At 43.2% G+C, this 26,017-nt stretch overlaps 1 protein-coding gene across 3 annotated transcripts in view; it reads right to left on the bottom strand.

The window, feature by feature from the left end:
- LOC110546046 (chromatin remodeling regulator CECR2) overlaps window positions 1–26,017 on the bottom strand; it is a 104,364-nt gene that overhangs the window by 8,065 nt on the left and 70,282 nt on the right. The window contains exons 8-17 of one of the 3 annotated variants that reach the window (XM_021632580.2): window positions 21,410–21,493; window positions 13,747–13,897; window positions 11,844–11,973; window positions 9,964–10,001; window positions 9,787–9,878; window positions 8,644–8,770; window positions 7,200–7,504; window positions 5,490–5,615; window positions 4,463–5,303; window positions 634–2,050 (exon numbers count right to left, since the gene is read on the bottom strand). In XM_021632580.2, the coding sequence (XP_021488255.1) occupies window positions 634–2,050; window positions 4,463–5,303; window positions 5,490–5,615; window positions 7,200–7,504; window positions 8,644–8,770; window positions 9,787–9,878; window positions 9,964–10,001; window positions 11,844–11,973; window positions 13,747–13,897; window positions 21,410–21,493 (3,311 nt within the window). The remainder of the gene's footprint in view (window positions 1–633; window positions 2,051–4,462; window positions 5,304–5,489; window positions 5,616–7,199; window positions 7,505–8,643; window positions 8,771–9,786; window positions 9,879–9,963; window positions 10,002–11,843; window positions 11,974–13,746; window positions 13,898–21,409; window positions 21,494–26,017) is intronic. The other 2 variants (XM_060384095.1, XM_060384096.1) reach the window with 2 other exon arrangements.

The following is a 26,017-nucleotide window of genomic DNA, read 5'->3' as shown; positions in this document are numbered from 1 at the left end:
CCTTACAGGTTTCTAAGAAAGCTATCACTAACTCTTCCTAAGAACAGCATTTAATTTGTTGCACTTCTGGAGTGTTTGTTTTTATTTACTAATAGGGGAGGAAGAGAAGCAAATGTCACCGTACATACGCAGGCTTCCTAGGGCAGACCCTCTTTACCTTGGTCAGTGTCCAGTCAGCCAGGCAGCTGGGTTAACCGATCTCTGCCTTTCAAACTACAGTTACTACTATGCAACATCAACCTCTTTTCTTAACAGGCCAGGCCTGGTGGTGCACACTATAGTCCTGGGCTGAGGGAGGAGGTTTCCTGAGGGAGGAGGCCAGCATGGGCTATACTGTGAGCCCTGGTTTCAAAACAAACAAACCCAAAAACCAACCCCCTCCAATCTTTTCTATTTTTTTTTTTTTAAATAACAACAACAACAACAAAACCCCCAATCATTTGAATACTAATTAAGGAAAAATAAGTTCTAGAGTTAGTTATCTACCACTACAAAAAGAATGAATCCAAGTGTTGACTCATTTTCAACAGGGGAGAGAAACGGCAAAGAGGAAACTATGATCTATTCTCCATCAAGTCTGTCGCTCCTAAAGCCACTTTAATTTTTTTTCAGAGAAACCCAATGCAGCCTTACCCTGATGGTCTGTGCACTTCTTGAAAGGATCCTCTTATTCCGCTTCCAGAGCCTGTCTGCTCCATCACTGCAGCCTGAACGTGACCAAAGTCGTCCTCCTGACAGCAGTAGAGAGGGCCCTCTGCAGAGAGGCCATTGGGCTGAGTGGCCACTTGATGGGGAGGTGGATGGGCAGCTACAGGGGATGGGTATGCCCTGGGCTGAAAATGACTGGCTGGACGCTGAGGAGTGTATGGAGACCCTGTCTGCAGCATTACACCGTGGGGTGGGAAAGCCGGTGAGCTGAAAGTCATTCCTGAATTCAGAGGTGGCGGTGGTGTTCCATAAAGATAGTCACTGGCGGACAGTGAGCTCTGCCGCTTCGTAGCTGCATTATGGTTGTCCAGATCTAAAAATTCTTTGGGACTCTCTGGCCTATCCACAGACTCATCCATCTTCTCTTCCTCTGGACCAGAATTCTGTCCATCAGATGGAACAACTTTAGCAGCCACTGTATCCATTTGAGTTGGAGAAGTTAAGGCAGCATTTAGTGTCTCACAGCCTTGCAGACTAGGCAAGGCATTCTTATCTGGGAAGAGGGGGCGTGGAGGATGACTCCCTGGGGCTCCACTTGGGCTCCTCTGGGAAGGGAGAGCTCTCTGCCAATCAGAAAAGCCCTGTGGGCAGGCATAATACGGAGCCCGCTGGCCAGGGCGGTAGGAGGGCTGAGAAGATGGCTGATAGGCGTACCTCATTCCCTGTTGGGGGTGGTATCGGGGAAAGAGTCCAGGGTGACAACTATTAGGCTGGAGACTCCTGGGAGAGAAGGGCTGAGGCTGGGATCCTGGGGACTTTCCTCCCATCACAGAGCCTAAGCCTTGGAGACTTGGGTTCGTATGGTAATGTGTAGCTGAATTAGAGTATTCTAGGCCAGGCATGTACAAAGGAGAAAAGTGGTTCACAGTGCCTGCCATCAAACTGGGATCTGTGCAAGGAGGTGTAGTTGCATTCTGTCCTGTACATGGCATGGTTTCCTGCAATGTTTTACCCCTGGAGCAGAGTGGCTTTTCTGAACCACAGCCACCAAGGCCCTTCCCCTCTGATCTACAAGGAGATGCTTCACCAACAACCCCATTTTCAGGTAGAGTCCCCCTGTCTGCAACTATGGAGAGGTCTCTCAAACAGCCTTGCACAGCTGGGCTGCTGTAGCTGTTGTCCAAAGGCCAGGTGTTCTTGCTCTTTGATGGTTTGTAAGTGTCTGCAGTGTCTGCAGCATCACTTTTGACTTCTGGGTCCTCCGTTTCCCTTTCTTCTGGAGAGCTTTGCTTGGAACAGCTGGCTTGCAGGGGAGGCACTGAGTGAGGTAGCTGCTTGAGGTATACCCCCCCTGAAGCACAAATGCTTGCTGCTTTCTCTTCAAGTCCAGACAAAGGCTCTGCTGGGGAGGGAGGAGAAAAAAACAACAGTAAATCGGTAGTTGAAATGACAACATCAATGGACAGAGTAATGGAAAGCAGGCAGATGAATAGGGTCAAGGCTGAGATGACATTCGACAATTTAAACAGCACACCACCTTTTATAGGCAGAACACTGCACCTCTAAGATACCAAAAAAAAAAAAAAAAAAAAACCAAAAACAAAACCAGATATGACTGGGTCTCAATGTTATCATAGTCACTCTAGAAAGATGGCAAGAGACAACCTGCCAGTACACACCTGCAGGTAGAGGAATCTGAAATATGTAGGAGAATGTGGTCCTTTTCCAGAAGAAAACATTCAAAATTATGATCTAGTATCTTACAGACCTAATATCAATTTCATGTGGAATTTTCATCACCTCCCCTAAAAGTTCAAGAGACTCCATTCTCCAGTCAAATATTAAACAAAATCATATACATCATATCCTGGACAAGTATGCAAGAAAGGATTATTTTTTATGAGCCCCCTCTTCCCCTAAAGACAGAGCCTGGCTGCCCTGGATTCACCTTGTAGACCAGGCTGGCCTCAAACTCATAGAGATCCATCTGGCCTAACTTTACGGCCTTTAAATAGTATTACTGAGAAACTGTTTCATCATTGAAACAGTGAAGAACCCACTGTTCTTTATTCTTCAGTATTCATAGCAGATGGAAATAACACCCTGAAAACATAATTAATAATTTTCAAGACAGTCATGTTCAAAAGGCTCTGTGAGGGGGCAGCAATTAAAAACACACGGCTGAGGCTGGAAAGATGGTTTAGGGTTAAGAGCACTTACTGCTTTTGCATAGAACCTGGATTCAGCTCCTAGGACCCAGACAGCATCTCACAACTACCTGTAACTTTTGCTCCAAGTAATCTGATGACCTCTTTTGGCTTTTATGTCCTGTAAGGCTCCTGGACATGTATGGAGCACATCGTAACTTACGTATCAACCACACAAGCAACGTGACGCTGCCCTACCTATACAGGCTCAAACTCAGCTCCAACACTTACTCATTAGCTAACAGCAATCACTGTGAGCAGGCTTTCTCAATTCTCCAGAAAGACGCCGAACAGAGGCTTAGAGACAACAATGCTGGGCTGCAAGTCATCCAGATTTTCTGAGTTATTCATAAAAGTGTAACTTTTTCTTCCAAGATCACTGGCCCCCTCTCCAGACCCAGACAGGGTTTTTCTGTTTAACAGTCTCAGATGTCCGGGAACTCACTTTGTAGAGATCTGCCTGGCTCTGCCTTCCAAGTGCTGGAATTAAAGACATATGCGAAAACTGCCAGCTCTTCTCTTTTCTAAGCAAGCTTCTAAATAACCTGGCCCCAATATTTAGGGTTTCCTTACTCTTTCTGTAAAGCTTCTACCCTAGGTATTGGCACTTCTTGACAAGTGTCTGATTTCTATATCAGTTTAAATGACATGGGTTTTTCCTTCTCTCCTCTGCCAATGTCCTTTGGGGAACAGGTGAGACTTTAAAGTTAGACTGCTCTGTGGTTTTTCTTTTAAACTATAAAATTATCTTTGAACTCAAAACAGAGACAGACAGACAGAGACACACACACACACACACACACACACACACACACAGAAGATGGGCACGGTGATAACGCCCCATGGTCAGCACTTGGGAGATGGAGACATGAGGGACCATCAAGCTGGCTCATCTGGTAAAGGCAGTTGCTGCCAAGCCTGAGGACCTCAGTGCAGCCCCTGGGACTCACACGGCACAGAAAACTAACTCCCTACGAGGTGTCCTCTGACTCCGACAAGGCACACCACCCCCAACTAAAAAGCAAACAACACAAACCCAAAGACATTGGTAACAGCTTAAACAAAGGCATGTTCTAATTAAAAGGTTTACATTAAAAAGTTTTAAAATGAGGCTTGGTGGTGCACACCTTTAATCCCAGAACTGGGAGGTAGAGGCAGGGGGATCTCTTTCAGTTTGAAGCCAGTCTGCTCTAAAGTTCCAAGACAGTCGGAGCCAGAAAGATCTTAAAAACAAAACAAAACGAACAAAACAAAACAAAACAAAAAAACCCTTTTTTCCTTAGGCTGTATATTCATTAATTATGCTCTTGATCCTTCTCTACCTAAAGGAGGTGTAGGTACATTCTGTCCTGTACATGGCATCGTTTCCTGCAATGTTTTACCCCTGGGGCAGGGTGGCTTTTTTCTAAACTACTGTATATTCATTAATTATGCTCTTGATACTTCTATACCTAAAGGGTTTCAATTATCCCAAACTTGAGTAGTTTCCAGGAGAGGCATGACACCATTTCAATGTATCTTCATACGCTATATGAAAAGACTATTCATGAGTTGACATACAAAAGTCGGGGGGAGGAAAAAAAAAAAAAAAGGGCATGGTAAACTACCTCGGTCATTCTCAGGCTCTTGGGTTCCACTGGTCTCCTGTGTGCTCCCGGGGTTGTCCAAGGCAGGCTTGGGGGCTGACACACATACTGATGCTGAATGAGCTACCTGTGGAAAGGGACCAGGTAACTGTGGAGGGGTGGGCTGGCGGGGATGGTAAGGCACACCTGGGGGACAGACTCTGGAGGAGAGCTGCTGCATGGCAATCATTTCAGGGCTGTCCATCATTGATTCCCCTCCTTGTACCCCCCGGAGAGGTTGGGAGGGTCCTCCAAACAGAGGACTTGGTGTTGGAGCTGGAGGTGGCTGCAACCGATGTCCAGCAGACTTACAGGGTGGCTGCATATACCCCGAGGAAGAAACTCCATGAGGCAGAAAGCCCGATTGTTTAGTCCACTGGTTTGGTGGGATAGGTGGTCTCATCACTCGGCCATCCATCATATGACCAAGGGTATGGGGGTGGTGAGAGGGTCCTGGCCCCAGATGGGGCTTCTCATCTGGCCCCAAACGTCCAGGGTTTGTAGCTCCATGGTTCCCGTTCCAGACAGCAGGGTGTACTCTATTTAGATACTTGTATGAATGATAAATGTGACCAGGAGGAATTTCTGAGTTTTCAGCAAAGTCAGGAGATCGGGCTGGAGTCCCACCATGCCTAGCAGAAATAAATCCTGCCTGGAATGGAGAGGGTGGATAAAGGTTTCCATCTTGACTGGGACAATTCATCTGCCCAAGCTGCAAGGAGGGGGGATGTGACCCCATGGAAAGGTGTGTTAGGCCCCCACACATCTTCTCTTCAGGAGCACTGAGCCGGGGTCCTCGGTGGTTACTAATTCCAACTGGAGCCTGACAATAGAAAAGGTAAAAACAGAATTAACCACATTCACAGAACAAGACAGATCTTGAAAGACACTTACTTCACCTAGTGGGACAGATTTCTCAGCAGGGAAATGGCTGAATTAAATTTAATGTGGGAAGAAACTCTCAATCATGACTGCAGAACCTTCCCAGCTGTCTTTGCAGACTGCTTACCTGTACAGCAAAAGGTGGGTGCTGCAAGGGCTCTCCCGGGGGCACCTCTGGGACTCGAGAGGAGCCATATAAGCTGGTAGGATCTGATCCTTGAAGAGAACCAAATGTTCCTGGTGCTGCTGGCCGCTGAAGGCAGTGAGTAAAGCAGAAAGAGGGATGAGGAAAGAGAAGCAATCGGGAAAGGAGGGGATTCTCTAACGACTGCCATTAATGTGCCCCATGGCCAGGAATAGCACCTCACCAGAAAGCAGCTTCTATCTCCAGGAAAAGCATTTGTCTCTTATTTTAAGCAACACGTTACCCATCACAAATAAGGCCATTTGAAGCATTCTGGATCCAAGTACATTACATATTTTTAAGACAGGGTCTCATGAAGTCAAGCTGGCCTCAAACTTGCTACGTAGCTGAGGATAACCTTGAACTTCTTTCTAGTCTTCCTCTTCCCCCGTTCCTCTTTCATCTTCCAAGACAGGGTTTCTCTGTGTTAATAGTTCTGGCTGTCTTGAACTCTCACTGTAGACCAGGCTGGCCGCAAACTCACAGAGATCCACCTGCCTCTGCCTCTCAGGTGCTGGCCCACCACCAGGCCCATCTCCATCTCTTCAGGGCTGGCATCACAGGTGGGCACCATACCCACTATTACAGTGTAGGGGATCACACACATGGTTTCATGCAAGCTAGGAAGTACTCTACTAACTGAACTACAACCCAGCTCCTTATAGCGAAATGTCAATGCTTCAGACATACTATGTGGCTTATATACTAGGCTGCTACGCTTTATTTCTGTGTTTCTTTCTGAGACAGAGTTCTCACTATGAGGCCCAAGGCTGGTCTCCAACTCTCTGGAATCAAGTGAGCCTCAAAACTCAGTTTTCCAAAGTAGCCAGGAATACTGGTGAAGAATCAAGCCTTTCTAATCCCAACTTTTGTCCATTTTGAGAATACACGATTCAAAATAAAAAAAAAAAAAAAAGAGAACCTAAATGAAGAAAGGATGACCATGGGGATAGGGTATATGTGAGGAAAAACTATCTCATTTGTGAGGTAGCGACAGGAAGACCAGGAAGTCAAGGCATTCTCAGCATTCCCTACACAGCCAAGGCCAAGGTCATCTTGTGTTGGATGAGACTCCGTCTCCAAAACCTAAATAACCCATCTACAGCAGTGGTTCTCAGTCTGCACACTGTCATACCTCTGGGGGATTGCCTAAAACCATCTGCGTATCAGACATTTACATTACAACTGGTTACAGTTCTGGGGCTGGAGAGATGGCTCAGAGGTTAAGAACACTGGCTGCTCTTCCTAAAGGTCCTGAGCTCGGATCCCAGCAGCGACATGGTGACTCACAACCATCTGTAGTGAGATCTCGTGTGCAGGCACACATGCAGGCAGAACTCTGTATAAATAATAAGTAAATCTTAAAAAAAAATTAAGAGTTCTAAAAAAGCAACAAAAAAAATTTTATGGTTAGAGATCACCAGAACATGAGGAACTGTAGGTTGCAGCATCAGAAAGGTTGAGAACTACTGATCTCTGGTTATCTAAAGACTACTAGTCACTAGCCCTTGGATTCCTATAAACGCACTGGCTTGGAGACATGACCATAGAAGGCGAGTTTTTTCTTACCATCTGGTCTAAAGGGGGTGCCTGGTTAGGCACCCTACCATAGTGCAGGGTGTGGGAAAAGCCTTGGCTATTTGATGTGCTCACCTCTGGAGGGAGTTGTGTAGAACTGCTCCTCTGACCATCCCCTGAGGAGGCAGCTCGGCGTGCAGGGGGCAATGATTTTCCTCCATTCTCCACTGGTGGCAGCTTCCTGCTGGGACCTTCTGAGTCTTTAGAGCGAGTCCAAACATGGCTTCCACTACTTCGACCAGCCCGACTCCTCCTTTTTTCCCGTTTTTCATCCTCTCTGATCCAAAATTCTTCATCTGTGTCTCCATCTTCACCAGGAAAATGTTTCATCATGGCCCGATGGAAACACCTCTCTAAATTGTCAGACATCTTGGTATATTCTAGAAGGAAGACATGAGGAATGACCTCCAAGTACATTAAAAAACAATTACTGAAAATAATGAAGAAATCTACTGGGCTAAACTCTGAGTTTTAACTTACCTTTGGAAAATATTACACTGCAAAGATACAGGCACAACACGAAGATTTGGTTTTAGAATTATGCTCAAGGAGGTATAACTGTGACATAACAGGAACTCTAGTATGTCACTTCAAATAGTAAAAATTTAATTATTTTGGGCTAGGTTAACTGAAACTACTAAATACTCTAATTAAATTTGCTTTGTTTTTTTAGGCTGCAGCATTTTCATATTGATGCATGAATATTCCCAAGTTTCAGGATCATTAGAAAGTTATGCCAGTTTTCAAAGTGATTTAAGAAGGAAAATTAAGAGATATGGCTCAGTGGTAGAATGCTTGCTAAGCATTCAAAAACCACTAGATTCCATCTGCTATGCAAACGATGAGTTCAATGGAGATCGAATCTTGTCTGTAGTAAAGAGACTCAGGACAACCTAGATCAGACCTCTGCTAGACTCTTTTTATCCAGAAGGCTAAATGAGAATTCCTGGGGCACTGTTTAAGAAACTGAAACAAGCAGCTGGGCACAGTGGCACACACCTGTAATCCCACAGAGGCAGGAGGATCTCTGTGAGTTCGAGGCCAGCCTGGTCTACAGAGTGAGTGCAGGACAGCCAGGGCTACACAGAGAAACCCTGTCTAGAAAAGCCAAAAAAAAAAAAAAAAAAAAAAAAAAGAAAGAAATTGAAACAAGTCCCATGGTTGTTAATGTACATTCCGCTTGTAGTCCTAAGGCAAAACAGAAAACCAGCACAGTGGCACACTTGAGCCCCCAACACTGCAAGATAAAAAAGTTTAAAGTAGGACTAGCGTGGTGGTTCAGAGGTTATGATCGCTTTTTACTCTTACAAATGACCTGGGTTTGGTTCCCAGCACACACATTGTGGCCCATACTCATTTCTAAGTTTACAAGTCCAATATGAGCTTGGGCTACAGAGACTCTGTATCAAAACAGAAAACATGAGTAAGCACTGCAGGATGAGACACACCTAGAGAGCATTTCATTCCCAACTGTAATAACAGAAGATACACATCCAGCAAAAAGGCCCTTATCACCTACCACTACTGTCCCCATTGTATTTTCGACAATTTCTGAACATGGTCTTCATGTCATTTACAAATTCCTCCTTTGTACAATATAAACCTCCATTTAATTTCTTCTCCATGGTTGAAATATCCATGGGGATCTAAAATAGAACACATGACACTTTAATTAAAACATGCTGTAAGTGGATCAGTAACTTTCTTTTAATCCCAGCATTGAAACTCAGGAGGACTGACACAAGTTTTTGGACAGTCTGTGCTACGTAGTGATGTCCAGGCTAATTTTGTTAATAGAGTGAAGCTTTATCTCAAAACAAGACAAAACAATTAGCTGCATGGCCCCTTTAATCAGTTTTTATGAAGAAGAGGAATCCTTGCATTTTAATTTTTCAAGAGTCTGGTGTAGCTTAGAGTATTGGCACACACTTTTTTGTATTGTTGGTTTCATGTATTGTTGGTTTCAAGACAGGGTTTCTCTATGTTCCCTTCACTGTCCTAGACTCACTCTGTAGCCCAGGCTAGTCTTGAACTCAAGATATCTGCCTGCCTTTGACTCCCTGAGTGCTGGGATTAAAAGTGTGTACCACAGCGCCCATCTTAGCACACACTTTTAATCCCACCAACTCAGGGGGCAGAGGCAGGCAGATCTTTTTAGTTTGCGGCCAGTCTGGTCTACACAGTGAGATCCAGATCAACCAAAAAGACATGGTGTTCTGTCTCAAAACAAAACCCAACAGAGTTGTGTGCATGTGTGTGTGTGTCCCCATCCATCCGTCCAGTAGCCCTGATTTTAAGAGGGACAGAAAAGCAAGAGGAAAAGAAAAAAAAAGTAACTCATTATAGTCTGAATCTGAACTGACCTCACAGATTCCTGCAATTTGAACAGCTGTTCTCCCAGCTAGTGCTTCTGCTTTAAGAGGCTGGGGAACTCTCAGGAGGTTGGGCCTCCTTGGAGGGAGTGGGGCACTGTGGGACAGGGCCCTGTAGCATGTACCAGTTCAAGCCCAAAATTTTGGCTGGCCACCAAGATGTGAACAAGCTCCATCACCAGAGCTGCCTACTACCATGGCCAAAATAGGTACTGGGTCACTATGATGGAAAAAGGACTAATATAAAACCCAAGCAAGATACAGACACTTAAGTACAATTTCAAAGATACCTTAATAATCTGGTAATAGTTGGGGGCATAAGATTCATCCACAGGTTCCAAGAAAGGCCAGGAATCCTTGTGAGCCTTTACCACATCGAGAACTGAAAGCCAAGAGGAGGACATTACTGACACATTCATATGAAAAGATGTGCATCAGAAGTACCACGGCTGAGAATGGAAACTAACCTTTATACATGGCAGTAAAATCGTCATCCAGTTCAAAGCTGTGAACCACAAAAAATGGTTATTAGTTAACTTTGACCAATTTTCCTTAGCTCTCGATTCAAACTAGAACAAGCTGTGTTTTTTACTCTTAGTTAATTCCAACACTGATACCACTCACTGGAAAGAGTGTAAGGATAGTGGATGGTTGACCTTAGCAAAAAGAGGACTATCAGATTCCCTATAATCAATTCCATCTATAAAGAAATAACTGGCTTAAATGTTTCTTATGACTCTGCAACTATTTCAAAGATCTATTTATTTATATATATATATATATATATATATATATATATATATATATATATATATATATAATATTTTGCCTGCATGACAGAAGAGGGCACCAGATCTCATTATAGATGGTTGTGAGCCACCATGTGGTTGCTGGGAATTTCAAAGCTCAGGACCTTTGGAAGAATAGCCAGCGCTCTTAACCTCTGAGCCATCTCTCCAGCCCCTGACTTTGTAACTATTAGCCAAAATTTTTATTTATTTTTTTAAAGATAGGGTACTGTAATGTAGTCCACGCTGTCTCAAACTTCAGACTCTGCCTTAGCTCCTACAGAGCTGATGTTATTACCATGCCTGGCTGTAACCGTATTGTTTTGTTTTCTTTTTATTTTTCTGAAATAGGCCTAGATGTTGTGTGCTAGCTATACCAGGCTAGCCTGTAATCTACCAACCTGTGTTAACCAAGTGGTGCTTAGTTTTCTTTTTTGAACCTTGTCTTCTTCCTGCCATGGTTCTATTCTGGCCTACCTTCAGCCCAGCAATTGCTCATGCCTGCTGGGTACCAGAATACCCAGCAAAAATTACTATTTTAAAAAGTAAAATGCTCACTGAACATGGCCGTGCACTTTTGTAACCCAGCACTGAGGAAGCTGAGGGAGCAGGACGGCAAGTTCTAGTCCTTAAACACAGGATTGAGTGTAGCCAAGTGCTAGAGTACTGTCTATCATGCTTAAAGACTGGGCGTTCAATACCTAGCACTACCAAACAAACAAATGTAAAATGTTTTACACACTTCCAAGAAACAATTTCTCATTAAATAAAAATTCCGGTGATACTGAAAATCTGAGATAAGAGCTTTGTTAAAGTCATCATTTCTTGTGCCAGCAGGATTCTAAGAGTAAAAGGAGAGAAGAGAATCATTTAAAGAGTATGTGGGGGCATGAATGCATTTGAGTCAGGAGTAAATTTAAGGCGCCTGCCAGAGATATATAGAAAAACCCTGTCGGGGAGGGATGGGGGAGGCCTACCACTAACCTTTGCTAAGCTTTCTTAACATTAAAATGGCAAAGCCACTGCCTCCCAAACAGGCCTGCCTGTCCATTACAAGGATTAAATAAGAGAGGTACTTTTTTAAAACTAAGAATTTAATTTTTAATCATGTGTGTGCGTTTGTGTCAGGTCCTCCTGAAGCTAAAGGGACTTGTGAGCTGCTATGTGGTAGCTGGGAAAACTCCAGTGACTTGGGAGTTTGCCTAGGGAGTGTTAACTGCTGGACCTTTTGTTTTTTTCAGACAGGGTTTCTCTGTAGTTCTGGCTTTCATGGAATGAGTTCTGTAGACCCGGCTGCCCTCACATTCACCGATAACTGCCTGCCTCTGCCTCCTAAGCGCTGGGATAAAAGCCGTGCACTACTACCACCTGGCTTTAAAAAAATAACTTATTTCTTGCTTGCACGCATGAATGCATGTCCATGTGCAGTGGTCAATCCTCTCCCTATACCACATTTGTTCCAGGAACAACAACAAAGGTCATCAGGCTCAGCAAGGGCTTGCAGAAAGAAGCGCTCACTAGCGTGGCCTGCTGCTCCTGTTGCTGTATTAAATACTCACGGGTCCTTGGCCTTCTTTCCTTCCCTCGTAGGAGAATTCAGGTCCAAATGGGAAAGTTCTGGGGGTAGCTCCTTGCCTTGAGCCAACAGCCACGCCCGCTCCTCCCTCAGCTTTCTCCTCTTAGCTCGATCTATAACCAAGACACAAACATGATCCAAATGAGCATCTGTACTTGCTGTTCCCTAGGCCTTCTTTTCTTAGAGCCCACCCTTGCCAAATTCATTAATTCTATTCAAGTGGCATAACTGACAGACTGTGATAATCCCAGTTAAATGTCACTTTAATCATGAAACTTTTTCTGAGACAGGGTTTCATGTGTCCCAGGTTAGCCTCAATCACACTACGTAGACAAGACTTGAACTCCTGATTCTCCTGTGCTGGGATTTCATGAACCCACTTTTGAGCAGTCAACACTACCCATACTTGTACAATATTTGTTTATAAATTTCATAAAAGGAATAACCTATTTTATTACCATAAACCTAGAATACTGACTGGTACAGAATGGGTACATTAAAAAATGTCACTTTGGGGCCTGGAGAGATGGCTCGGTAGTCAAGAATACAGTGTTTTTCCAGAGGACCTGGATTCAGTTTCCAGTACCAACATGGCAGCTCACAACTGTCTGTAACTCCAGTTCCAGAGTAACTGACATTGTCACACTAATGCATATAAATCACTTCAAAGAACAACCTCAGCTGAGCGTAGTCATACCTACAATAAGAGTGTTTGGAAAGCTGAGGCAGGAGGATTGCTGCAAATTCTAGGTCAACCTGGGCCATATAATGAAGCCCTGTCAGAAAAGAGAGAGAGAGATTTTGTAATGTAAGCATTGTATTTCTTACCTGGAAGAAAAACCCATGAGGAGAGGGACAGAGCATGAAAGAAGGACACTTGGAGAAAACAAAACAGAACAAAACACTGATATACATTAAAACAGGTTCAGCTGGTTAATGCTGCTATCCAAGAAAGCCACTGAAGTTGTTACCCTTCTTTGCTTTGTAAATCTATAGACAAAAACCCTCAAAAGGCAGAGAAGTAGGTAGACCTGTGAGTTCAAGGCCAATCTGGTCTACACTGATGTCCATGCCAGGTATGACTCCAGAGAGACCCTGTCTCTAACAAGTAAAAAAAGTATAGGCAAAAAAAAAAATCCTCCAAACAACAACAACAAAAACCCTTAATACATGAAGACTGCAGTTTGAGCCTATGAAAACTACCTGGCACCGGCAACATTCTGGTACACCACATTGAAGAAAATCTGGGTCAGACGTAGTTTGGTTGATAGATTGTCTGGCATGTAGAAGTCCTTGAGCACGAAGCACCACCACAAATCTGGCAGTGGTGCTACTCATCTGTAATTTTAGCACTTGGGGGTAAGTAGGAACTTGTTCAAAGTGAGTTCAATATCATCACGAGGCACATGCAACCCTGTCTAAACAACAAAATCCCCGCAAACAAACAAGGCTTTCTTAAGCATATACTACTGTATCCATGAGAGTAATTGCCAATGTCTTAGTAGCTTTTCTTTTGTTTTCTTTCTTTTTCCCCACCTGGAGACAGGGTTTCTCTGTGTAGCCCTGCCTGTCCTCAAGATTTGTTTGCCTCTGCCTCCTGATAGCTGGGATTAAAGGCATGCATCACCACTTCCTGGACTTTTTTCTTTTTTAAAATTCTATATAAAGTGTGTAGGACACAGTAGAAATCTAAATAAAAATCAAGTTACTTAAAGGCATACTGGGAATGAGAAATGGTTTGAATAGAATGTAAGGCGAACAAGACTGAATCACGTGAGTAAACATGACAGAATACAGTTTACAAGACACTTAAATAGAAATTGCCAGAAACAGCTAAGATGAAGGATGTTCTGGCGCTGTCTTCTCACCCTTGAACCTCCACATACCTTCCACTGCCTTGACCTTTTCCTCCAATTCCCGCTTTCTCTCCTCTTTCAACATCTGCTCTTGCTCCTTCTTCTGCACTGCGAGAAGCAGTTGTCGCTCTTCCTCCTCCTCCTTGCGCTTCTGTTTTTCCTTGGTGAGCATGGGGGTCTCCTGTAAGAAGCAGAAAAGCACATGAAGGTCAACAAACAAGTGCAAGGCAATTCTTCACGGAATTAAGGGTTAGCTTACGGAATCAGCATACATTAATAGAGTACTTAGATCTCACATACAGATCGATTTTATTACCCATGAAATGTGTATATGAATGTACAAAATATACAAATATTAAAACATAATAGGAGGTACATACCAGAACCCTAACACTGATGATTATAATTTTGAGGAGAGCCCAAGCTACCAAAAGCCTCTTTATCAAAAAAAAAAAAAAAAAAAAAGATGTTCATAGTGGTGCCTGCCTTTAATCCAAGCACATGGGAGGCAGAGTTCACAGCTAGACAGTGAGACCATGACCATGTCTCAAGTCAAAATGGGCTGGAAAGACAGGTTAGTGGTTAGGAGTACTTGCTGACTAGGTTCCGGCTTCCAGCATCCACACAGCAGCTTACAACTCTCCACACTGCCGGGTCTAGGGGACTGGACAACATTCTTCCGGTCTGCTTGGGAACTGCATACTTGGGATGTTCAGATATACATAAAGGCAAACATCCACACTCACAGAATGGAGCTGTGGGCTTGGTTTTGTTTTAAAATATTTATTTTATTATTTTGCAATGTTCTACCTGCATTTGTCAGAAGAGGACACCAGATCTCATTATCAATAGTCATGAGCCACCACGAGATTGCTGAAAATTGAACTCAGGACCTTTGGAAGAGCAGTCAGAGCTCTTTAACCTCTGAGCCATCTCTCCAGCCCAGACCTATGGCTTTAAGTTTTGGGGCCAATAATTTATTTTTAAGCTTTTCTTTTCTTTTCCCTCTCTCTTTCTTGAGACAGGGTCTCTATGAAGTCTAGGCTGGCCCCAAATTCAGAGATCCTGTTTCCGATGGAATTAAAAGTGTGTGCTACCTAACACCTGGCTAACTTTTTTTTTTTGCATAGGGTCTTATAGTATAAGCTGCCCTGATCTTGCTCTTCAAAACAGGCTGGCCTACCTGATCTACCTGCCTCTGCCCAGGATTAAACATGTGCACCTCCAGACCCAGCCTGTCTTGAGGTATGTGTATATATGTGTGTGGCAGAGACACCAGCTACTTCCTTTTGGACAGGGTTTCTTCTCATGGTCTGGTGCTCACCAACTAGTTAGACTGGCTGTCCAGAGCGTGCCTGAATTCCTCCTATTCCCACCTTCTCAGCACTGGGACTACAGTGTGTGCCACCATGCTCAGCAATTGTGTATCAGGGATTAAATAGAGGTCCTCACATTTGTGAGATGAGCTCTTACTCACTGGGCAATCTCCCCAGGCCCTGTACCTCAGGTGAAGTCGCTAGCCCAGGCTGGCCTCAAACTTCTATGTATTTAAGGGTTACCTTGAACTTTTGATTTTACTGTGCCTACCTCCCATGCTTTGTTTTATGAAGTGGAGTGGATGGAATTCTTCATGTATTCTGGGCAAGCACCTGAGCTACACTTCTGGCCCCAATGCTTTTAACTAATGAAACAATGAGAACTACTGGGCACCTTATAAAAACAGTAGCTGTTTTGGCTTAAGTTACAGGAACAGGTATACAGAGACCCTACCTCAAAACACAAAACCAAAAACAAGATACAGGAACAGGATGAAGAAGCTGGACATGGTGACACACGCCTGTAAATCCCAGCACTCGAGGCAGAGGCAGGTAGATCAAGGCCAGCCTGGTCTACAAAGACAAAGAAATCCTATCTCAAAACAAAACAAAAAACCCAAAAAATGATCAAGGAGAGTATATAGAAAGTATCTGGAAGTTATTCAGCGATTGATTTGAAAATAGTAAAATGCTAGGCAAACAGCATTCAAGACTGCAGATGCTCCCTGGGAGTCTTGCTTAACAACAAGAATGCTTAAGAACACAAAAGGAAAGGGAAATAGATGACTACACTGCCTTCTTAAAGTTCACATTGTGTATTTTCAAATAGAGCTGGCCTAATATGGGGACTGGAGAGATGGCTCAGTGGTTAAGAGCACTGGCTGCTCTTCCAGAGGACCACAAAGCAGCTCACAACTGCTTGTAACTTCAATTGTAGGGCACTCACCACCCCCAATATAGACATTCATGCCAGCAAAACACCAATGCACATAAAATTTTTTTTCAAACATTAAGTCATGGGGGAAAACAAAAGGAACAGTTGGACTGACTATTCTGTAGTTAAGAACACACGTTTTTTTGTTCAGTTTTTGTACTCATATGAAAGGTTACGAGTTCCAGTGCCAAAGGTGTCAGATCCCCCTAGAGGTGGAGTTAGCTCAGTTGTGAACTGCCCAATGTGCGTGTGCTGGGAATGGAACTCAGGTCCTCTGCGAGAGCAGTATGTACCCTTAGCTGCTGAGCCATCACTACAGCCCCAATGGAACTTAAATGTACGACAATTGCAGCAACAGAAAAACTAAGGATGGCCTAACAGGGATGTGATAGTTGTTTTTAACGAGCATGACATTAAGACCCTCTATAGTCAATTCTCTCAAGTTATGCAGGAGCCAAGATGAATGCCAGTAGCTGTAAGAGAAGTTAACACAACACTCAAACTGCTTCCCCGCCTCAAGACAAGGTTTTTCTGTGTAACTTTGGCTGTCCTAAAAATTGCTTTATAGACCAGGCTGGTACTGAACTCAGAGATGAGCCTGCCTCTGCCTCCCAGAGTGCTTGTATTACAGGCATGTGCCACCTCAAGCTGGCTCAAACTGCTTTTGATTCAAATTCTTTATTCATTTCCCCTCTTATATGGCTCTTGAAATCAGCTTAAAGATCTGCATTTCCTTTATTTATCTGTGCGATGTCTATGTGAGTATATGCATATGTGCAAGGGTGCCCTTAAGAGGCCAGAAGAGACTGCTGGATTGTCCAATGCTGGAGCTCCCCACAGGGGTCCTGGGAACCGAACTGCTGAAGTTCAGGGAAGTGCCCTCACTCCTGAGCCATCTCTTAGCTCACTTGAAAACTACAATTTGAGTCAGAATTCAGATATGGTTTTGTGTGGGGAGTGAGTGGACTCTTCAATGGCTGCCTAATCATCTTTGCCCGAGACTGAACCCATACAGTATAGGTGGGCCCAGAACTCCTGGTCCTTCTGCCGCCACCCTCCTAAATGTTAAGGTAACAGGCATGGCAACACGCTTGGCTTGATGTACTTGCTTAGGTATTTATTGTGTGTGAGGGAACATTGTACCACAGTGTGGATGTGAATTTGAGAAGTTGACTCTCCTTCTATCAAAAGACAGTAAGGCACAAAAGACTGGATCTAGTCTACAAATACAGAAATCCCTAATTCTCCTTCCCTACTTCTCAAAATGATAGGCACATTCACTGGCACAGTGAATCATTTTAAAAATATATTAATATAAGCGCCAGGTATTGCAGCGCACACCTTTAATCCCAGCACTTGGGACAGAGAGGCGAAAAGATCTATGTAAATTTGAGGCCCACCTGTTAACATGGAGTTCCAGGCCAGCCAGGGTACAGGGTAAGATTGTGCCAGCTGGGGTGGGGATGGGGTTCCATACATGTTCATATATATGCCGAGCACACTGGTTATTACCAGCTGAGGAACCTGGATTCAGAACATCTCTAAACCCAAACCTGGAGCTCTCCAAACCTTTTACCAATTGAGATTAAAAATCCATCCCTGCCTTTGCTTGCATGCCTTGTCCTGTGGCTATGACCTCTCCTCTCTAATTCCTCCCCCCACCCCCAACAGAGTTTCTCTGTGTAAACCAGGAACTCAAGAGAAATCTGCCTGCCTCTGACTCCCCAGTGCTGGGACTAAGGGCATGCACTGCTACTACTGCCCAGCTAACTGTTGTTTCACCTGGTTGGTACTCACTATGTAGACCAGGGCAGCCTCCAGCTTTCAGTGAGCATCCTGCTTCTGCTTCTGCTGTTAGGATTACAGGCAGGGCCACCATACATGGCAGAATTCTGCCTCTATTCTTCTTTTCTTTTTAAAACAGATTTATTATGTATTCAATGTTATGTCTGCATGTACCCCTGCACTCCGGAAGAGGGCACAAGATCTCATTACAGCTGGATGTGAACCACCATGTGGTTGCTGGGAATTGAACTCAGGACCTCTGGAAGAACACCCAGTGCTCCTAACCTCTGAGCTGTCTCTCCAGGTCCCTGCCTCTATTTTTCATTTCCTCTGTTCTCAGATCACTTTATGTGGAATAATTTCTGCACTTGTCACTGCTATGATGGATATGCCCTAGGCCTGTTTCCTCATGTCACTCCCTACAAACAAATTCACAGAAGTGACACCTCAACACCACATCTGGGGAGAGGGGGGAATCCATGCTGTACAATAAAACTTTCTGAAAAATCCTGTGTTTATAATTGTTAGAGCACTTCCATTTTAAGGTGACTGACGCACGTGCTAACTAAACAACCCAAGAAAAGGATTTACTGGGTTCCCTCCCTTTTAGGTCTCATTTCTTTTATGATTTTCTTTATTCAGTATTACTGCATGTGAAAGTTTGCCTGCACGGGGTGTATGCACCCCGTGCTCGAGAAAGCCAGAAGAGGCCATCAGACACCTTCAGAGCTAGAGCTGACATGGTGGGTGCTGGGAACCAAAGTAAGCTCCCAGGACTCACTTTTTGAAAACATTTTTTGTAGTGTTTTAACTATTAAAACCCCACGGCTGGCACGATGGACTGAGGCGAGAACTCATATCTTAGGCTATCCTCCCATGTCCATGTGTACCCTAGCATGCACCTGCCCCAATCAGCCTAAATACAGAAATAGGGTTAAAGGAAAAAACAGAACAAAAACCTGGTACAACAAACAAAAACAACAATAAAATCTAACCACTGGGTGTGTATATGTGAATCTCATATTGTCTTTCCTACAGAAAAGATTTGTTTACTTGAGACAGGGTCTTACTAAGGCTAGCCTGGCACTCTATAGACCAGGTTGGCTTCAATGTCATAGAGATCTGCTGCCTAAGACCTAGCATTAAAAGGTATGTATCAACATGCCTGGCCAAAAAGATTTTATTTCTATGCATGTGTCTGTTTTTAAGTATGCATAATTATGCATGTAGATACCTGTAGAGGCCAGAAGAGGGCATCAGATTACAGGCGGCTGGGAGCCACCCAATGCGGGTAACTGGTTCTAATGAGCAGCAAGCGCTTAGCTATGGAAATATCTCTCTAGCCTCTCAAATTGTCTTAGATTGTAATCTTTTCCCTGTAAAAGATGTCAGCTGGGTGTGGTAGCACATAAGTAAAATGCCATCAGGAGGCAAGAAAATCACTGAAGTTCAAGTTCAGCATGGACTACATGAACAACCCAAGCTACCTAGTGAGACCATGTCACATAAAAACCTGGAAAGTGTCAGCTGCAAATGCTACAGTGGATGGTGTTTAAATGCATTATAGGTAAGAAAGAGACCCTTTAGAATCATGACCTTTTAGAATCTTAATGAAATCCTCCCAAGGATTATTAGCTAGGAACCCTAGTTGAAGCAGGGCCCAAGCTCTGTAACTCAACACATGAGTTCAGATTCACTCTTACCCTTGCCACCATGAGCACACTTGAGACAACACCATCATAAACTGCTCCCTAGACACCTACTAGGGTCTCCTAACAAAGACACCCCAGCAGCCCTAATTCCCAGTTATCAATGTTTCTGCACTGATATTTTCCCCAGAAGTCACAATTAAAAGACTCTTTGAGGTGATTAACACTGGACTCCTGGATGGTTGGTGCCTGCATACACAAAGGCATTAAAGGATTTTTTCTGCTCTGGAGACAAAAGCATTGAGTCAGTTTCTCCAGAACAGCTCAGGCGTCACAACACAAACTTCAAAATGTCTCTATCAGGTACTTTCCTTTATTTCAAACTGAACAACAGAATTTAAAAGCAACCTCTGTGAAGAGGAGAAGACGTAAGAGTGCTCTTAAACTTCTGCTTGTAGTCCTGAGGAGGTCTGAGTGGTATTCAGACTGCCAGTCAATCTGAGGTGTGGATTAGGGCGAGGAAGACTTGTTGAAGCAGTGAGCAGAAAGCAGCTTTTAATAAACAGAGTGAAAACCTACCCAGGTTAAGGAAAGCTGGAAACTACTCAGAATCAAACGGGGTGCCAGTGAAAAGGCGACTCCCAAGCTAAGGCCTACCAGGGAGGAGGTGGCAAGTCACTGCAGAATTGTCATGAAAATGGCGTGTGCCTCCTCACACTCAGGTGTCTAAGGCAGAGCTGTGCGTTTGAACAAGCCTGGCCTACATAAGCAATACCTGTTCTTAAAGAAACAAAACAAAGGGGGAAGGAGGGTTGAAAGAATCTCACTCCAGGTTGACCATGAACATACGATGACTATAAAGCAAAAGAGAACTCCAACTTGACAAGCTAGCAAAAGACACGGCGGCAGTGCAAAGCAGCTGTGACCTAAGGTAAAGCTCTGTATGACCTGGTGCTACTGACTACAGATGCAATGGACATAGTGCCAAAAGGAGATGAACAGCTGGAAGGGAAGAGAATCTGATGGCTAGCTAGGCTTCGAGAAAATAAAGCAGGCTGGCACACGCCACAAAGCCCCTGACAGTCTCAGCAGCTCTACTACCGCCTTCCTGGAGCAGAGAGACAGGTGAGGAGGAGCAACTCTTCTGACCCTTCACTTCATTCTCCACTTCCACTGTGCTCAAACATGCATACTCACCAGCTAGTTCAGTGAATAAAAATAACTTGTTTTACAGCAGGAGGCTAGCATCTAAAGTGTGCCACAGTCAAAAAATGCAAACCAAGCTGGCTCTTAGGCTCTTTAAAAAATCCTTCTTAGCAGTATTAATCTAGTTACCCACACTGCAGATCCCCACCTGATGCGGTCTCTCCTGCCCTGCCCTAGGAGACAGTGATTCCTGGCAAGAGCTTCCCTCTTAAGAAGCTCATCTTCTTGAGCCAGCTGCACACAACCACCTCGTTTTTCTTTCCTACTGAACAGTTTGAGAGGCAGGAGACTGCAGAAAGTGATGTCTCCATTTTCCCACCACATATCACCACATCCAAAAACCCCCTGTTCTTTGGGCATACTCTTTTAGACTTTCTGCCTTGGAGCTTTTCTTTACATTGCTCCTGTTGTGGGGACACCCAGGGCTTTAGTCACACACCCACTGCCCCCCCTTCAGAATTCTAGCCGCCTCACACAGTAAGGCCAAACACCTCTGTCTGCCTAAATCCCCCTTTCTGCCTGCCGTTTTTTTTTCATCTTTCTATTCGTGAACTCTTGTATCTTTTACAGAACTCATCATTCACATCTACGTTAGATTACATTAAATCTATGTTAGATTAAATACATTAGGTATTTAATCTACCTATCACCTAGAAAGACTATACAAAGAAAAAAAAATAACGTTCAATGAAGACTTGAGATTTAAATGTTTTAAGGGCAAGGGATAATAAGGAATAAAAGCACATGAAATGAAATGAAACTAACTCTTTTAAATACACTTTTTAACTCTCAGACACACTCACCTCTAGCTTGATGGATTTGATGGACAGGTGGTCAGACATAAACCTATGTTGCAAGTCTGGCTTTGTGCGCTGTGGACGTTTTCCCTACAGTTAGAAGTGAGGAAGAGAAAGGAAAAGATAGATTAGGGTATTCTCAGCTACTGCAGCTACATCCACTGCCGCCGCCACCAACAAAATGGCCACTGAGGCACACCGGTAACTAATTTATCTAGTAGAGGGCCAAAGGTGCCTATCTTTTAGAATGATAAGGGAAAACAACTTTTCAGCTGTGTAAGGTACTAAGCTAGTAGATTCTCTTGACAAATAACAACTCAAAAGCCACCGACAACCAAGCATTTCTTATGAAACATCTTCACCACTGGCAAGAGATATTTTATCCTCAGAAAACAATGTCTCAAGTTTGTTGTGGTAGGCACACCTATAACCTCAGCATTTGGAAGGCTAAGGGAGGAGGATTCTGAGTCTCAGGCAAGCCCGGGTACACAGCAAGCACTGTTTCAAAAAAACCACAAAACACAAGGCAACAAAACCAACACACCCACCTCAACACACACCACCAAAGCAAGCAAGCAAGCAAGCAAGCAAAAAACCCCTGTTCAGATGACGAACAGAAAACTATTTTATTAGTCATCTGAGGGAATGGTTCTGAAAGAGGCCATCAGGAGCACCTGAAGTCCATTGACAGGCAGGCAAGAGATGGCTACCTCAGAAGCTCTAGAGACCTGCTATCAAGTCTTGACTATCGGAGTTTGATCCTTGAGAATGAATGAATGAACTAATGAACAAACAAATGAACACACACACACAATGTGCAAGTGCATGCACGAATGCATGAGGCAGAGGAGGGTTGGTGTATTTTGGTCCCAGAAATGCTTAATACCAAGTCTTCTTCAAGTAAGGAACAATCAAAACAAGGCCTGGTTTAGACACACTGCAAATACAATCACAAATAATAAAGGTGCCATGATCCTCTACCCCTTCAAGTATATCTTCAAAGCTCCCTAGGCAGTCTCCTCCTCAACAAGTCTGTAAGCGTCTTTATAAAGCTCACAATTCTAGTAGGAGTATCTCTTATACTTAAGATATAAATCCAGTATAGCATTGTTTCCACAGGAAATAGTCAATTTACCAGGTAAATACCACCAGAAGCCAACACCAGCATCACTCCAACTCTGTGCCATTCCATGAGAGGGGTAGGCTACTCTTGATCAGAGAACAGCCGGGTCCTGTATGCATGGCTGTCCGCTCCCTGGACCCATACAGAGACATCTGGCTACCAGTGCCTCCCAAATGCTAGGAACACTGGGATAAAATCTGTACATCACCCGTCTATTATCAGCTTTTGTGAAGACAAAGTACACACACATTATTATGTTTCTAATGCTGATAAGCTACCACCCACCAAAAAAAAACCACGTTCACTGGTCTACACCCTTTTTTTGTTTTGATTTTATATGTGTCAAATGTTTTACTGAACTAAATAAAAAAAAACAAACAAACAAAACTCAGTGTGTAACAAACAAAACATCAGAGAAACTGGCTCATTTGCGGGCTCATCTCCAGCAACACTGTAGACCATAAATACTGCTAGTTACCAGGTTTTCTTTTTGGCTAAACACAAACAATTTAGAACTATATAACATCTATGTCTCAACAGATGTCTAAAGGTTAGCATATAAACGCACCAATCTTTGGAATATAATTAAAAATAAATGATAGTTTGAATTCTATATGGTCTCCAAGGAAATCTTTTATTATCATAAGGTTAGCCACCATCTGCTTTTATTGACAATCTGATTATGTTTCTGTAAAATTCAACTATATCATAATATTTATAAGGAAAAAATTGAGGAGTAACAATAATTTAGTCTATATTAGATGTTTCAGGAAGATGTCATATGTAATCAGTATACTAAAAAATATAACTATGGGGGACTGGAGAGATGGCTCAGAGGTAGGTGCACTGGCTGTTCTTCCAAAGGTCCTGAGCTCAATTCCCAGCAACCACATGGTGGCTCACAACCATCTATAATGAGATCTGGTGCCCTCTTCTGGCATTCAGGTGTACATGCATCTGCATGAACACTATACATAAATATATACAAAAAGGTAAATCTTAAAAAGAAATGTAGCTGTGGAGTTGGAACAAATAACAAATAATCTCAGAGTTTATATAGTAATTGTAAAATTTACTTATCATCACACCACCTCATAGCTGTGATAGGAAGAATACATGACTAGAAATAAATACATAATAGACACCATAAAGACAGACACTACAGCTGATCCAAGAACAATCTTTCTGTTTTCTACTAGTATTGCCTTAAGGTGGAATACCAACAACTGTTGATTCTTTTTTTCTCTTTTTTCTGCTATGAATTCTAGGATGGCCTAGAACTCTTAGCAATCCTCTAGTCTCAGCCTCTTGAGGAAGGGAATTATAGGCCTGTGCTACTACACCCTGGCCTAAATTTAATTAAAAATAATTAACTTTTATATATTCCAAAAAGGCCTCACATGTCCCCATTCCTCCAGACGGTGTCAGGTCCCATGGAATTGGAGTTATAGCTGGTTGTGGGCTGCCTAACGTGGTGTAGGGAAGTCAAGGCAGAACCTCTAGAGAAGTAAAGGCTCTTAACCGTGGAGACCTCTCTCTAGACTTTACAGTTTACTGTCCTATCTTCTCATTACCAAACATCCTTTCTATCTGTATTTATCTTGTTAAGAAATATAAATGTTGCTGTTCATGATGGTACACATCTTTGATCCAAGCACTTGGGAGGAAGAAGCAGAAAAATCTGAGTTTCAGGCCAGTCAGGGATACATAGTGAGACCACTCTCAAACAAACAAACAAACAAACAAACATACAGATTTAGCTTCCAACTACCTACATTAACAAGGGAGGGAGTAAATGGGTTCTTTAATTCCTATGAAAGCTTCTGTGTAAAGATAGTAGTTTACTTTGCTAATCAGAAAACTGAAATTGCAATTCAGACACATGTGCCTATTCACAGGATCAGCAGAGCACCAGCTAACCAGAACCTGAGCCAGTTCTTTCACAATTCCTCGTGACCCCCACTCAGCTTGTGTCTCCTTTTTACAGAGCCGAAGGTGAAAAATATGATGACTACTTGTATCATGTTCATTTGTACTCAAAAATCTTCTAATTTTCACACCTGACAGATACTTTTCACTGGCAACTTATTTTTGAATTAGGATGGGATGTGGAAAATGATCAGCTAGATCAAGGAGGAAAAAAAAATCAACCAACCAACCAACCAACCAACCAACCAACCAAAAATAACCAGAAAAAAAGTATTCAAGCATTCAGCTGTTAAGCACCCTGCCCTCAGGATACCCTGCCCTGGGAGTATACATAACACCTCTTAACCTTTCATTTGATCTCCATGATATTCCACCTCCTATCAGCAATTACATGTAATTCTGTCTCAAGTGTGCATGATGTGTGTGTGTGTGTGCGCACACACGCAGGATGGAATCCACAGGTAGTTCTTTCTGATAGCTCTTCTGACAGCAGTATTTTAACTGCTGCTTCCTAAAAGGATTCTCCACATGGCGGCACTGACACACATCCTCACACTCACTGTACCCCCACAACCTGAGCAGAAAAGCTGGCATGCAAGAGGCAGTGCTTCCTAGAGAACACCACTAGCTCTTGAACTGTTGTCCAGTGCTAAACGGTTAGCTCTGAAAACATTCATACAAGTCACATTATGTGGACTGGTCAGGTTATATTTTAAAATGTAAATGAAAAGAAAAAAAAAAAAAAAAAGAGGCCATGAATTTGAAGAAGAGCAAGGAGAAGTACATGGGAAAATTTGGAGAGAGAAAGGGGAAGAGAGAAATGTTATTATTATAATCTCAAAAAATATGTTCTGCTATGCCTCGATAGCGCAAAATTTTTGAAGATATAGTCCAGTGTGCTGAATATAATCAAGTACAGCAACAACAACTATGCAGGAAACATCTCTATTGCTTTAAGCAAATCAACTATGTCAGAAGGTCTTTGTGAGAGCTTCCAGTGGACTATTGTATAAAACCACAGTAGCTGCCCACTGCTTCTCCTTCACAAGGTCTCAGTATGTGCCCAGGCTGGCCTCAAACTCTCAGCAATCTGTGTCTTGGGGTTCCAATGCTGGACTATAAATGGAAGCCATTACACTAGATTTGTCCTAGTGTTTACAAAGACTCGTTTCTGCTTTGGAGGGAATCGTTATTTTGCTGGGAATGGGGTCAGAATGCAATGACTTTCAACTTCCCCAGGTGAACAGTAGGCAGTGTATTTAGGCTTTCCTTCTAAGAATAGAATAATTTTTAATATAAAATTCATATATAAGAATGTTTTTAAAGATTATGTGTTTACTATGTATACAGCGTTCTGCCTACATGTACACCTGCAGGCCAGCAGAGGGCACCAGATCTCATTAGAGATGGTTGTGAGCCATCATGTGGTTGCTGGGAATTGAACTCAGAACTTCTGGAAGAGCAGCCAGTGCTCTTAACCTCTAAGCCACTAACAGTTTTAAGTTATTTTTCCCCATAGAGACTAGGTCCAACTCTAAGATTACTGATAAACTTGTTGGCAC

This window comes from Meriones unguiculatus, chromosome 5, assembly GCF_030254825.1.
Source record: "Meriones unguiculatus strain TT.TT164.6M chromosome 5, Bangor_MerUng_6.1, whole genome shotgun sequence".
NCBI lineage: Eukaryota > Metazoa > Chordata > Mammalia > Rodentia > Muridae > Meriones > Meriones unguiculatus.
This window is presented reverse-complemented; position numbering and strand designations above follow the sequence as displayed.